This window comes from Schistocerca piceifrons, chromosome 3 (assembly GCF_021461385.2).
Source record: "Schistocerca piceifrons isolate TAMUIC-IGC-003096 chromosome 3, iqSchPice1.1, whole genome shotgun sequence".
Lineage (NCBI taxonomy): Eukaryota > Metazoa > Arthropoda > Insecta > Orthoptera > Acrididae > Schistocerca > Schistocerca piceifrons.
The window spans coordinates 317134371-317150225 of NC_060140.1; the positions used below are offsets into that span (position 1 = coordinate 317134371).

The window sequence follows — 15855 nt, forward strand, 5'->3', positions numbered from 1 at the left end:
TCTTTAATGCTTAGCAATACATCAATACATCTTACAGTAAACAGAATAAAAATCTTTTCACATACTTGGTAGGGGTTCACATACACAAAGTTTTTCACATAACTGCATAAAAAGAGCTCAATGGGTGCCATGTCTGGAGATCCAGATGACCATGAGCAGAACATGTTACTGTCCAGTATGATTTATCAAACAGTTTGAAATATGTTGATTTAAAAAGGTGCAAACCTCCATGGCCCAACATGCACAACATTCAAAATTTTGAATTTTATTTTGTATTGTGTGTAATTTTATTACTGTACAGGTATGCATTAAGTAGTCACAGGCATTTGTAATTGCTGTATTAATTTTGAATTGCCCTGTATAATTGCAAAATAAAAAGATTTATTTGAAAGAGAAATTAAATTCAAATATTAAACAGTTTTCAAAATTTATGTAAAGAAGAAGGGAAATCTGCTATTATTTGTACATAAATCTCTAAGTGTAGCAGATTTTAAACTTAATACAAATTGAAAATGAAATATTCCACAATTTGTGAAAATATTAAAATAAAAATATTTTATTCCATTTGTATATAAGATACACATTTAAATAAACAAAAAGAAAGATACTTTACATGTAATTAAAAATTACAAAACCATCTAAAACACATTGATCACTTCTGAAAAATGTTCATGGCAAGTCTTTTGTTCCTGAATGGTGCTCTCCTAGAAGAAGAAATTTGCACAAAGTCACTGACTTCCATGTTGTGCACACAAAACATGGATCAGGTTTAGTAACGCTTTTGACTCTTTGTTTCTTCCTTTTGGCCACTACCATTGTGGTAGAAGCGCAAAGGAGTGTACGTTCCATTTGACGTTGGGCCTCCTGAAAACAAAAACATATAAATTGTGGATTATTAATGTGGCACTGATTTTCAGTCATAAGATAAAAGAACTAAACATACAACCAACAGAGACTTAATGACTAAAACCTGACTTCTTCCAGCAAGCCATGATATTTGTATTTCTCATTTGCTGCCTACAGCTAGTTAACATCAACACAGTAAATTTGTAATTCCGCTTGAACACAAATTCCATCAACAAACACCGATAATAATTTGCCAAAATTTAATAACTCAAGGACATCAACAAAAACGACTATGAAATTAGTCCGCTATATATAAAATAATTATAAATAAGCATATAGGACCATAAAATTTGTGATCGAATCTAAGAGATACTTGTAGCTGCAACTATAACAATATCTTCATGAAAGGTGTTATCTCTTAATTCCTCCATTACACAAAGATTAGTCACGGAATCAACTAACAAGCCTTGATATGTACAGGGTATTGGACGATTTCTTCAAGGTAACTAGAACAACATCAAATACTGTGTTCATTGTTTTTTTAAACTTTTTTGAACATATTCCACCAAGTTAGGGAGTGTTCAATTCCTTGGAGTTGATCTACATATAATGGAGCAAAAGTCTCTTGTGCATTTGGAAATAGTTGGTACAGGGGGTAAAATATAGCAATCAGCACACCCGCAGTTTGGTAGATCTACTGTATCTAATCAACATTGAGAGGTTTTAGCTGGTTGTGGCATACATAAAGAAACCTCTCCTCCTCACTGAATTGAGGCCATCATCAAGGTTACAGGTCATGTTACACAGTATTAGTGTGATGTGTCTTGAGGACAGCAAATTTTTTGTCTGGTGTGCTTACTGTTGTTAACTGGTCATTTTCACGTGAACAGTGGTTTTTGTTGAAAAATCAATGAATTGGAGACCCATACACACAAAAATGGGTCATCAGGAAAACTGAAAGTATGTAAATGGTAGTTAGAATGGAGGAATGAGGATAGTGCCCACACTTTGGATCCAGTGATGAAACTGAAACAAGTGAGCTGATTACAGTTCTGGGTGCCTAGTAGGGATCTCTCTAGATTTAATCTGAATGAGTTTTCATAAGAATGATCCATTACAGTACTCTTATTTATAATAGAGTAGTGATGGACAAGAACACAGTCTTGATTACCAGGAAAGAGGTGATGCACTGGGACTCATTCGGACATTAGGGGAGAGTGAGTGTCTGCTGGTGGTAAAACCATGATCATTTGGACTTTGGTGCTTAGGGAGGTTGTATAAATAGGGACAAACAAAGCAAGTGATTTTTATATTATGTCATGAGATTGTTTTTTCTTGGTCACTGCTTATAACAGTGTTTATGCTACACAGTTGCAATTATTAGATGCAAGGCTCAATTCATGATTATTGAAGTAAACGTGGAATACAAGATTACTCATCAACAGGTAGGGGTGGCAGTATAGAATTTCCTGTTGTTGAGTAATTAGTAAAGTGAACGTACAGACGATAGTTTCTGGTGTTGGCAGTATTGCTTCTAGTATTGGAGCACTGAATTGTTTACTTGTATGTTGTTGCTTCTTGTATAGAGATTTAGTGTAGTTCATATCAAATATGTGCTGTATTTTGTGTAACGAATCATGGTTAGGTGTAGGAAACAGACAGAACAGCAAGCTAGCCAAGGCTCATCTGCACCAAAAACAGTACAAGGCATTGAAGTACATAACCTAACAGGCCAATACTCAGCAAGGAACTGGAATAAGTAATGAACTGGGAGCACTGTATTGTACAGAAAATAATACGATGGATTGCAGAGGTGCTGAGATACTGAAAAGACAATTTGTAGAAAGGGAAACAGGTGAATTACAGATAGGGCTATCTGTTTGCCTGTACCAGATCTGTTTGCTGAACTTCTACGTAAGTTAGAAGAAAGCAACAAAAAACGACATTACAGAATGTGACAGAAACATGATAAGGTATTGGAAGAAAAATTACATCCTGAATTTTCCATTAATTGACTGTTTATGTCAGGAAGCTTTTACTTCATGAATGACATTTATGTGAGCGGTCGTAGGTGATTATCAGACAACTGTCACTACCATTTGGATACTACATATGAAAGACTGATGTGACAACAGTGGAACTCCTGGTCAAGTTCCCTCTTTTAATGTACAGTTGGGCATCAGCAGATAGAAATATAACAAAAATCTTGAATTTCATTTTAATTTTGGAAATTTTCCATTTACTTCCCTAAAGCAAACAAATTATCTTGGAAAAGGAAGCCAGTTTTCAAACATATGTTACTGATTTTACCACTAGTTTGCAATTAGAGAGATCAGATGTCATAACAGTCCCAAACCAAACCACAAACAATAGTATAGGATTGAACTTGACATGTAAATATTTATATGAATACAAAAATAAAACCAGAAAAAAGCTCTTGTGCCTGCTGTGGAAATCAACTGCAATGAGTTTTTTGAGTTTTTAAAACTCAGAGCTGAAGAGAAATAGCCTGCCAAAAATCACAGTAGCAAACAACTTCTTGCTGAATCCCCATGGCACGTTACTTCTTCCTGTTGTTAGCTAAATCTGCTTGTTAGCTCTATCTGTTGGTACACTGACTATGTTAGATGTTGAGCTACATACATATGAAATTGTTTACCATACAATATATTATGGGTTCTTCATTCTTGGTCTGCAAAAGACCTTCTCTATAATACTGATTCCTGCAGCAACATTTAGGGCTCTGTTTGATTACACTTGAAATTACTGCCATAATTAGTCCAATAGCTATCTGAGGAGTGTCTATGTACATCTGCCAGATGCCTCCCACCCTCTACACCCTTTCTGTATGAGTGAATAGCATTAAATCAATCAAGACAATGAACGTGTCCCTGTGCCCCCTCCTTCTCCCCTTCTCCCCCCCCCCCCCCCGCCCAATAAATAAATATATAAATATTGTAACTGAACTACTATTGATCACTTGTGTCTGTGACTGAGTTTGATTCATTGTTAAGTCTGACAAGCATTTTCATATTCTTCCCAATAGCTACAGTGTTTCCCTCACCTACTCTGTCAAAGTCTTTCTGAGAACATTTTAAAAATAAACTATGACATTATTCCGCTAGCCTACTGCAATAGACTATTCCTTTGATGTCAGTTTTAAAAGAAAACTTTATTACAAATTAAAACTTTATTAATTTGATCTCTGCTTTAGGTCATAGCTAAGAATTAAAATGTTTTGAATGTCATTCTATCACAGGAAATGCTCAGTTCATACTTAATGTTCTCCTGCTTCCTATATTTGCTGCGTTCTCTCAACCCTATTCTCATACCTTTGAATTACAATGGAGGCAGTGGCATGGGCAAACAGGCTAACAACTGGAAATAACTGGATACCTTCAGATTATCCAGAATCCCACGACAACATAGGGAATGTGGCAAATAGAGGAATGGTCGGGGGAATGCCAGCTGACTATATAGTAACTTCAGCTGCTTCAATAAACCTATCAATATAACAACTACAAGTACGGTGCAGTGAAAGAATGGATCACAACACTGTGCAAGAGACACAGTCTGGTTAACTGACAGATCAAAAACTGATGAAGGAGCTAGGACCAGGATATATGGGATACAACCTAGACTAGGGAGTGCAGTCTCTCTAAGGAAGGTGGCCACAGCAATCTAACAAGGGAACCTCCCCATCGCACCCCCCTCAGATTTAGTTATAAGTTGGCACAGTGGATAGACCTTGAAAAACTGAACACAGATCAATCGAGAAAACAGGAAGAAGTTGTGTGGAACTATGAAAAAATAAGCAAAACATACAAACTGAGTAGTCCATGCGCAACATAAGCAACACAAGGATAACATGAGCTCCGGAGAGCCCTGGTCCCGTGGTTAGCGTGAGCAGCTGCGGGGCGAGAGGTCCTAGGTTCAAATCTTCCCTCATGTGAAAATCTTAATTTTTTATTTTCAGTTTATGTGACAAACTCTTAGGTTTTCATCACTTTTTTGGGAGTGATTATCACATCCACAAGAAAACCAAAATCGGGCAGAGTAGAAGAATCTTTTTACCCATTCGCCAAGTGTACAAGTTAGGTGGGTGGACAACATATTCCTGTCATGTGACGCACATGCCATCACCAGTGTCATATAGAATATATCAGACGTGTTTTCCTGCAGAGGAATCGGTTGACCTATGACCTTGCGATCAAATGTTTTCGGTTCCCATTGGAGAGGCACGTCCTATCGTCTACTAATGGCACGGTTTTGCGGTGCGGTCGCAAAACACAGACACTGAACTTATTACTATGAACAGAGACGTCAATGCACGAACGGACAGATCATAACTTTGCGAAAATAAAGAAAGTAAACTTTTCGCTCCAAGGGGGACTTGAACCAAGGACCTCTCGTTCCGCAGCCGCTCACACTAACCACGGGACCATGGCGCTCCTGAGCTAACATTAACCTTGGTGTTGCCTATCTTGCGCATGGACTACTCAGTTTGTATATTTTGCTTATTTTTTCATAGTTCCACACAACTTCTTCCTGTTTTCTCGATTGATCTGTGTTCAGTTTTTCAAGGCCTATCCACTGTGCCAACTTATAACTAAATCTGGGGGGGGGTGTGATGGGGAGGTTCCCTTGTAAGCAGAAATATCTGCTATCAGGGTGTGCGGAGAGGTGAATTTGTGTAAATGCTACAAAAATTGTTGCATCTAGATTTATTCACATAGCCAAGCAGCTCTGAAATGTCTGTCAGCCACTGCAATGAGATCAAAGGTCACTGCAGGATGCCACAGAGGGGAAAGTAACAAAACAGGGTAAATCTGCTGTGGGTCCCTGGTCACTCAGAAATCAGTGGTATGGAACAAGCTGATAAGACTATCCAGGACAGGTGCAATGACTGCACTTATTGGACCGGAACCTGTCCTAACCATCACTAAAGCAATGATTCAATCAAAACTATGAAGCTCGATCAGAATGCAGCATGTAAAACATTGGACTATGATTCGAAAACAAAAATATGGTAAGCTAATGATGCCAAAGCCTTGTTTTAAAACAAGTTCTGTAATCCTGGGCTTGAAGTGGAGACAGACTAAATTCATGGTACAACTAATGACAGGCCATGAAAACTTTAAGGGACCACATGATGGGTATAGAGAATGAAGCCCGTAAGTGTAAGCCCATAAGTGTAGAAAGTGTGGGTGATGCAACCACACCATGCCTCACCTTCCAGTGCAAAGTGTTGTAGATCACAAGATGCAGAATATTTGAATCATCAAGTCCTGAAGAAATTGTGTCTAATAAAGAATTAATATATGGCCCCCTTCTGGTTACTGGTTGACCTAGCTAGAATCACAGGGTGTGAAACAGAACAATAAACACTGTTTCCATGTGAGCAATAGTGGACTAGAACTATTGTTGTTATTGTCACCCTGTTCAGATCAAATCAACCTACTTTGACCTAGTGGATGGGACTATCTATTTGCATAATTCTTCTTCCTTGTTACCTTAATGATTGGTATTCTCAACTTTCCTCTTTCCTTCATGTCACCATATGTACATTCCTTGTAGTGAATGAACTCCTCACAGTTTGTTCCCATTGTACCTTAAACCCAATTAACTGTTCCAAACAGTCTAAAAAGCCTTGAGTATTTACAGAATGAGTTTTTCACCATGCAGTAGAGGATGCACTATTTTCGAACTCCCTGACAGATCAAAACTGTGTGCCAGACTGGGACTATAACCTGAGATATTGGCTTTCATGAAAAATGCTCTTATTTGCTGAAATATCTTTGCATAACTCACAAACTACCTTCACAGCTGTCAGTACATTTCTCCTACTTTTCAAACTTCACAGAAGCTCCCCTATAAACCTTGCTAGACTTGAAAGAAAGGGTACTGTGGAGAAATGGCTTAACCACAGTCTGAGGAATTATTTCCAGAATGAACCTTTCATTCTGCAGCAGGGTGGAGTCTACCAAAGTTTTCAGTACCACCTGTCGCTTTGATCCATGATTCTGTTGTGTGACATCATGGTGACATTGTGTACTTGAAATGGATCATGTTTTCAGAGGGTGTGATGGAGTATGCAGTGGCACTCTTTAGTGTGGGATGTTTATGTTTCTAAATTCTTTGCAAGTGTTGTCAGTGATTTCACTTGACTGCTTTAGGGTTGTTTGTAAGAATAATATTTGAAGTCTTTGTGGTGGGTTGCTAATGAGTTAGAGTGATGTTGGTAGTTAAGGGCAATATATACATTTTCAGGTTGGAATTATTTGTGCAGTGTGTTGTTTATGGTTGGGGAATTCATTTTAGTTTTTAGATTTTGTTAGTTATGGGTATGACAATAAAGCTCACAAGCAGGTCATTGCATTCCACAGTGGGGGGATGACATATTGTCCACAATTAAATTTCTACAGTATATGAAGTATCACATTTTTGGAGAAAGTATGATACTGACCAAAGCTGCTGCTACAGCTTGGACCAGGGACCAGTCCAGATGGCACTGGCAGCATGACGAAATATGGTATTCTATCTGGAGGAATTCCTAGTCTGAGAATTCTGAATTTTGTTGGTAAGTATTTTTATATTGTTGTTTTTGTAGTATGTTGTTATATGCGGGTTTTTTTCTTTTTTTGAAATTGGCATTAAGGCAATTTTTATGAATTTTTGGATTGTGCTGTTAGTTGTCAGTAATTATGCTGGATTGTGATTGATAGTTCTGGTGGAGTTCGTTTTACCTATTTTGATGCAGTTAAGTTTTCCATGTCAGGTGTATGGGTGAGTTCTGGTGTTATGGTATCGTGAACTTTGATATAGATCAAGTGAAATATTCAGTATAAGATTTGTTGAATTTCTGGTGCCTTTTTTATCTCTGAGTGAGCTAAATAGAGCAAGTGAAATGTTGATACCAGGTTTCTTTTATTTAACTGAGGTTTGGTTGAGTGTTGAGGTTTGTGTTTGCTCAATTTTTGTGTACGTATCTGTTTTTGTATGTCTTTTTTATTAGGACTGTTGCATATTTAGTTTATCCCCACCCAGAATTCCCCAGTTCCTATGGTTGTCCCATTAATTTCATGTTATTTCTGCAATTAAATATTTTTCATAAAATTTGTGTCTGTATGCATGTGTAAAGTGTGATGTCATGGACGCTACATTGTGTAAGCTTTCAATAGAGGTGCCCCCTTCTTGACGATGTCATGGGTAAAAGCTGGCCAGAGGTACTACAATCTTCAGTAATCCTGCAGAATGTGCATGGTCCAGCACACAGTTGTAATATGTCAGGAAGTTTCAAATCAATGCACGTCCCACTGCAGTTTGAATTATCTATTCTGGAAACAAACCCCTAGCTTTTAGGTAAGACATTTTCCCATAGTATCCTTTCCTTCAGGACTGCTAGCCCAGCAATGTATGCAAGAGAGCTTCTGTGAAGTGCAGTGAAAGCAGGTAGTGAGTCACACTTTGGTTACTTGGTCAGTAAGAGCATTGCCTGCAAAAGGCAAGGTTGTAGGTTTGAGTCCTGATCTGGCAAACAGCTTCAATCTGCTGGGAAGCTTCAAGCACTAAGTATTCCACTTACACACAGTATTTGTATTCTCAGCCACTTTTCTATGCACGTCCACTGTACACAATATTCTACCAACATAAAATAATTTATTACCCTTCAAAACTTCTGATCATTCCAGTAAAATCCAGTGGTCCTTGCCCACAGTCCTTCCCTTATGGTTCTTATTATTTTGATGCCCTCACTTCAAAACTTGTTCTCTGTGCCTGTCTTCTTATCACTATTCAATCTGCAGCCTGGCAAGATCTACTTCATGAAACAGAGAGAGCCCTTTAGGGACTTACTCATCTAGTGTACTTCCCATTCAGTACAATAATTTGCATTTCACTGAAGTAAAATTTGCAAGCATAACATTTGTGATCGCAATCTTCAGCTTGCATCCAAGCACAGGAAACCCTATTTGTGTGTCTGTGTGTGTGTGTGTGTGTGTGTGTGTGTGTGTGTGTGTGTGTGTGTGTGTGTTGTAGATAAAGCTTTATTGAAACAGCTTAGAGTACTAGCTTACACAACTAAACCTGGAAAAAATATTGTTTTATGTTTAAAATATATTAATCTTCATAACCTTTATTTCTTGTTCTTTACTTATGTATTATTTCATTCATTCATATTTTCAGTGTATTTAAACATCACAATAAGTTTGAGCTACTTAGGATTCAGGCACTATGAAACAAGATGAAGAAGAGAAAGAAGAAGGGGGAAGATGGAGATGAGAACGAGGTAGTTTAGGGTTTATTGTTTATTGACAGTCAGGTTTCAACAGCTCAGATAAACGAAAAAACCAAAAGGTGCAATAGATTGTGAGGAACTTCACCAGACTTCTCCAATGTGAGAGTTCTATTCCATGTGGCAACACCACTTTCTTAGACTACACCCTGTTTCTGTAAACATGAAACATTTCAAAAATAGAGGGCATAATTTCAGGTATGTATTGCTCATCAGCAGACAATAAAAAATTTAATTACAAAATATATATCAAAATTACTTTTTTTCAAGTTATTGTCTTGAAAACAGTGATATTCACTGGGATTTAATTACAATGAAGATCTCAAAATGATTGTTTTTCAAGTTATTGTCTTCAAAGCAGTGATATTCACTAGGACTTTTTCTTCCCATTAGTAGTTGCTGCAATAGAAGATATTACCAGGACAGTTAATAGCAAAATGTAGGGTATGTTGAGTGTTTTGTTTGGCACTCAACACACACTGGAATTAGAGCTGGCAGAAAAAGTGTTTCATGTGCAGTAAGGCAGATGGCGATGTTGCACTGGTTCATTGTTTACACCAGTAAAGATCCCCAAAGTGAAGATGTCCTAATCAGAAGACATTTGATCACCTCCATTACCATCTGTGCACTCATGGAAAATTTACATGTCTTGGTTTGGGAATGGTATAATCAAGATCTACAAATCGAGGATCTAGACCTCCAGTTGTACAGGAGGAGAATCTGGATTCTGTGCACACAACTCCTTCTATCACCACATGAACGTTAGCAGTTCAGTTGAATGTTCCTATCTGAAGACTGTTGCAAGAGCAACAGTTGTATCCTTATCATTTGCAACATCTGCAGGCCCAGTCATGAGCACATTACTCTGCATGAATTATGTTCTGCCATTGGATCTTGTAGCAGTTTGTTACATATATGAAGTTTTGTGCCTGAGTATTACTCACAGATGAAGCCTAGTTCACATGAGATAGCAACACAAACTTCTACAATCAGCAGGTATGGATGTATGAAAACTTACATGTAATTGTTATGTCTCATCGCCATTGCAGTTCTCCCTCAACATGTGGGTCTGTATCATTGATGATTAGTTGGTTGGGTCCTATGTACTTCTATACAGACTTACAAGGCAGATATACACAGACTTTCTGAAAACACTATACATCATACTCTGAAGTAACATACAAATCATAAAAAATAAGCTCGCTTTTTGCACGATGCATCTCCTGCTCACTTCAGTCATGTGGCTCATTGGTACTTGGATCAAATGATCCCTGGTCATTGGATAGTGAGAGGCAGCCTAATTGTTTGGCCTCCCTGCTTACACATTTGGACGCTATTGATTTCTACTTGTGGAGCCATTTAAAATCATTGATGTGGGAAATGTCTTTGGAATCAAATTGCAGCAGGTTGTGGGGAAATACCCAATACTCCTGGAATTTGGGACCACATTTGCAGGGCCATGAGACATCGATGTGAGACCTGTATTCCTGTATGAGGTGGAAATTTTGAACATTGTCTATAGTGACAACTATCTGTGGGAAGAAAAATGTTCTGTTGAATATCAGTGTTTGGAAGAATAACTTGGGGAATCAAGAATTTCTGGACACAACTTGTAATTAATTTTTATTGTATGCATATGGGGGATACACACCTGAAATCATGGCCTCTAATTTTTTTAACACCTTATATAAATCAAATATGAGTCTTGTAGCATGCTGTGATTTATTCTTCCTGTCCATAAAATAAATGCTCTCCTCTCCATGTACTATCAAAATCATTTTTTTAAATTTTTTTTTAAGGCAGTGATCACTCCTGCTATTCTCAGTGTATGAAAAAAAGCCACAAAAACATTAATAATTCAAAAGTTGAAAATCATACTTCAAAACAATTTACCAGTAATTAAAAATGTCAGCTCACCTCTTATTACCCTGGTACTGAAACAATCACAAATCAGGACCAGTTGCCAAATACATAATTAGCAATGGTCAGATAGAAGAGTGAGTGAAGTGTACTATCAGTTCTTTTAAAGTGTTTCCACGTGAACATGCGAGACGAAGAGATTGTCTAAGATGAGGCATGCTTATCTCCTAGCACTGAAGATACAAGTATAATTTAACATTGAAAAAAAAAAAGAGAGAGAGAGACACTTTCCTGAAGTTCTGCAAGGATAATTCTCAGGTTTATGAGCACATCTTGGCATTTTCAAGTCCAACAGGCACAATATTTTGGCAAAACCTACAAGATGATGGTAAATAGTAGCTTATCAAAACACTGTGCTTGTTGGGCACTGAGATCTGACTGCCATCGAACATAATTGTTAGCTTGGTATGCAGGTATAATGAGAAAGTAGTGAAACAGGTAAACTTGTCATAGAGAAAGAGAATATAAAACTATGACATGGTGGGACCAAAATGAAAATATGGACTTGTCACTTGCGTAATCATAAAGTAATTGGAAGGGAAGACAGAAGGGGGGATAAGGGGTGTGTGTGTGTGTGTGTGTGTGTGTGTGTGTGTGTGGCGAGGGTCACTGAGAATACTGTCAAGGTAGCTAAAAGGAGGACAAGTGAGTTGTATGTGTTTCAGTGTCACAGACCCAAACTTTCATTCTGTTCAAGAAAATAAAAGATGAAATGAATAGAGACTTTGATTATACAAGGATATATTCATTTATAACAGCCACAGATGGCAAAATGTTGAGAGTCTGCCATGAATACCTTCATCTGGGGAATACTGGCAGTGTCAGAATCAACAGCATTGAGCAACACATGTTGATGACAGTGGTCACCATTGACTGTTGTGGATAATAACAGCAGATACGGGGATCACAATGAAGCAAATAAATCATCAATTAAATGCTGGATAACAACCACCGGTGAGCAACCATACCATCTATAGTGTACAGGAGTGCCTGTTGCAGTTATATACCTCTGCTCATTGTGCATCACAGGGTGCAAAGATTTGCGGAATTACTGCTGCAAGTCACTGAAGAGAAAAATGTCACAAGGACCGATGAATTGAGGTATACTTTATTAAATTCCAATATCAGGGTAAAAGTACCACAAAAGGCACATCAGATGACACACCTGACTTGTCAATGGCACACCTTACATGCTGGTGGAGGACGTATTCTCATGAAGGAGATGTTTACACAAGATGAAAATGGGCCCCTGGTATGTCAACCACTGTGTCTCACTGGCAAACAATGCATGAACCTACAGTCCTGTCATGGACACCTGGCTGTCTACAACAACTCTGCAGATATCTCGTACCTCCTCATCAGAAAGTGAGCTTGTTAGTGCATGGACTTGAACAATTTCAATGGAATATATTTTGTTTATTTTTGGAACAAGTTTTGCTCTTCAGTCTAAGATTTCTTAGATATCCGTAATACTCATATTACAGTAAAGTACCAGTCTGAATTTCCTCCATATTGTGTTCTTCTGTAGTAGTAAAACATATGCTCTGATATTAATTGCTTGATTGATTATTTGAAAGAAAAGTGGGGATTACAGTACCCTACAACATTAAGATGAATAAAATGGATCATTATCATGTGAGTTAGTTTTAGACCATAGGAATCTTGTGTAGATTTCCTCCTCCACCATGAGTTGTGGCACTATGTGTTACTGTGAGTAACAAATGGTACAAAGGTGTTCTGCAAAAATTTCATGAATTTCACAATGAACCACAGTCACTGGAGAGGTTCCAGGTGATCAAAAACCGTATTTACTAACATCTCCAGTATAATGGCTGCCACATGGCAGTATATAACAGAAGCAAACTACTTGACTTAATCACTGTGACTTATTATGACAAATTTATTGGTTTCTACTAAAATTATATTTTTTGATTTTGGTACCAATATTTTAGACAGTCATTACAGTTTGTATCATTGAGTGATACAAACATCAGTTTGATGCTTGGACTGCAGTCACATAGAAAACATACCCAAGATCAGTGTTCATTTACCAATGATGAAGGCAAATACTGTCAACAGACAAGTATGAGTAAGCAAAGCATGAGTAAGAGTCTGCAATCATTTTTTGCAGTTATTAAAATTATTATAGTGATGGGACAGTCAAATAAGAAGACAAATACTGTCTTTATCAAACAGTAGCTGCAAAAAATGAAGCCAGTTACTCAATCATACAGTGATTCATTTTTTGTGTACTTTTGCACTGCACTGTACTCATGCTTTCATATTTGTTGTCCTTAATATCATACAGGCAGTTTGATATCAGCAAGTACTGCTCAGAGCAGCACAGCCACACAGTATTGCAGTATGCAGTCACCAAATAATTAAATTTCATTTTACACCCAAACTGTTTAAAGTCTTTCAATTTAATGCAATATCTTTTTGGCTCGTATGTCAATGTTAATGCCATTACATTCTTTCTTTTTTTCCTTTCTTTTTTTAAAATATATTTTCATTTGGCTTTAGAAGACTGTCCTTTGTTTCAGATACTCACACCAGAGAAATATCTGAGATGCTCTTCAGAAGTTCAGTCTGGGACCTCCACACGTGTGACCAGTGCCATTACGCAGTAGACCATAGACGTAAGAATGCAGCTGCCATATGCTCAATCATTTAAGCAGCATTAACCACAAAAAGTTCAAAATTATCAATGATTATGATTACATTAATTTCTCTGACACTATACAATGTTGTGGTAGCTTAAAAACCAAAAGTAAGCATTGACAAAACTTTAGTTTTCACTTATTTTACGGCAACAGAATTTTTTTTTTTTTTTTGTAGAGATCTGATTCCAGCACAGACTTTAGGAACCAGCGTATTACATGGCAACAAGAACTTTTTCCTGTATTTTCTATGTGACAGCACATTTAGTAGTTACAGGCTTGATAATGAGTTCATTGAGACACACTGGCCACAAATGAACTTTCATGAGTTCATGTATCAAAGTAATATGACAATACCTTACAGTATTTCTCATAATCGGATTGTTCCCTGTATGAAGTTTCATTCTCAGCAAATATTTCTGCGCATTCTTAGTTTTTTATATCACATTCATATATTGCAAACAAGCAACTACTCAAGTTTTCAATTACTTCACATCAAACAGTTTACAGCAAGAACCAACAAATTTCTAATAAACCATGGTTTCCAATTTTTGATCTCTTTTTCACATTTCATTCTGTTTTGTCAAATTTTTATGTGCTTCATAGTCATTTCTGGTGAAGCTGTCCCATCATCATTTAATAGAACCTTCTTCCTTTCTTGTAAGCTTCAAACCTATTAGACATTAATATTTTACGATAAAGGCTTTGTTCTTCTGAGACATTCTGTAATGTAAAGTGTAATTTTATTAACAACTGTACTGCATTGTTGGCAATCTCTCTATCACAATGTATGTAAGCAGTGGCATGACTACTAGCTTTCGCTGGTAGTCTTCCTTTTGAGAATAAATTTATTCTGCAGCAGGTAAATAAATATCTGTGTTTGACTTTTTGTTTGTTAGTTACTATCATATCAATTTTCTCCAGAAGTCCAGGAGCTGCATTCCTCTTAGTATAGTACAACAGGTACACTTTATGTTGTAAGATCTATTGTGAATACGATTTAAGGAGCCTGTGACTAACTAAACTACAATAATTTTGAGAAATATGCTGATGGAAGATGCCTTATGACATGATTTGTTTTGCCTTCTGTGCCTCTCCTCCATTAGTTTGCTGCTCAAAAACACAGGATGTACTGGAAAATATAACTGGTCTAATAATTATTATACGTTTTATTCAATAAATTTTGCTATACATATTCCCTTTTTATATATAAAGAAGAAAATAAAACCCTTTTCTGACTCTAAGTATGTATTATTTCACTTTACATTCATGTATCACAGCAGAATGCATAATTATGTTATGTACATCGGAAGACAGACAGCTGTTCATGTGGAAGATGAAATTTCTATTACAAACAGTCCTTCATATATATATGTGCAGTACCAGTTTTGAAATTTTTCTCTTCCTCAGAAGCTCAAAATGTATATTCTAGTCATCCACACTCAAAGCTGTTAAGTCTAGACAGCACTCACTCAATTATTGATATATCTCTCTAATAAATACAAATCACTATGCTGTTCTTGCATGGGTTGTAAGGAGCAGACACTCCTCAACTCCCAGGAGCTGTATTCCCTGGCTTAGCACAGATCCACTGGTAATACCTTTGTGGTCAGGACTTAAGGTGAAGAGGAACTCCTCCACCTTCTGCAACAGCTCATCCTCCTATTCCCAACTGGAATTCACCTTGTCTTTCCACAACTAAGTTCCTGCATGTTGATCTCCATCTTAATGCGGCTTGATTCACACTTCAGATTACATTACATGTACCAACAGTAGTCCACTTAGACACCTAATAACTTCTTCACATCACAAACTTTGAACTTCCATCATCCTCCTAAGCTCCGCAACATCTTAGTCAAAGAGTGTGATGTTCCCAAATCATCATCCATACCCCAAAGTTCCTTCTCAAGCTGCTGTCTCTATTGTAAAACTGGACCCATGCACCAACCCATTATCACTTACATCAGCTGCAACACTGGTACTCTGTACGGCTATAAAGACAGGGTAACATGTGAACCTACTCAAGTTTCTTAAAAGATGTGTGTTTGCTACATGGCTTTTATATATGGGTGACCACAAACCATCTAACTGGCAGAACCCAAAAATGAAAACAGAACTGTACATGCATTACAGCAT

General features: G+C 37.2%; 1 protein-coding gene across 2 annotated transcripts in view; it reads right to left on the reverse strand.

Annotated features, from left to right (window-relative positions):
* Positions 1-528: 528 nt before the first annotated feature.
* LOC124790139 overlaps positions 529-15855 on the reverse strand; it is a 302687-nt gene continuing 287360 nt past the window's right edge. For both annotated transcript variants that reach the window (XM_047257725.1, XM_047257726.1), the window contains one exon: positions 529-864. In XM_047257725.1, coding sequence (XP_047113681.1) covers positions 770-864 — 95 coding nt within the window. In that variant the 3' untranslated portion in view covers positions 529-769. The remainder of the gene's footprint in view (positions 865-15855) is intronic.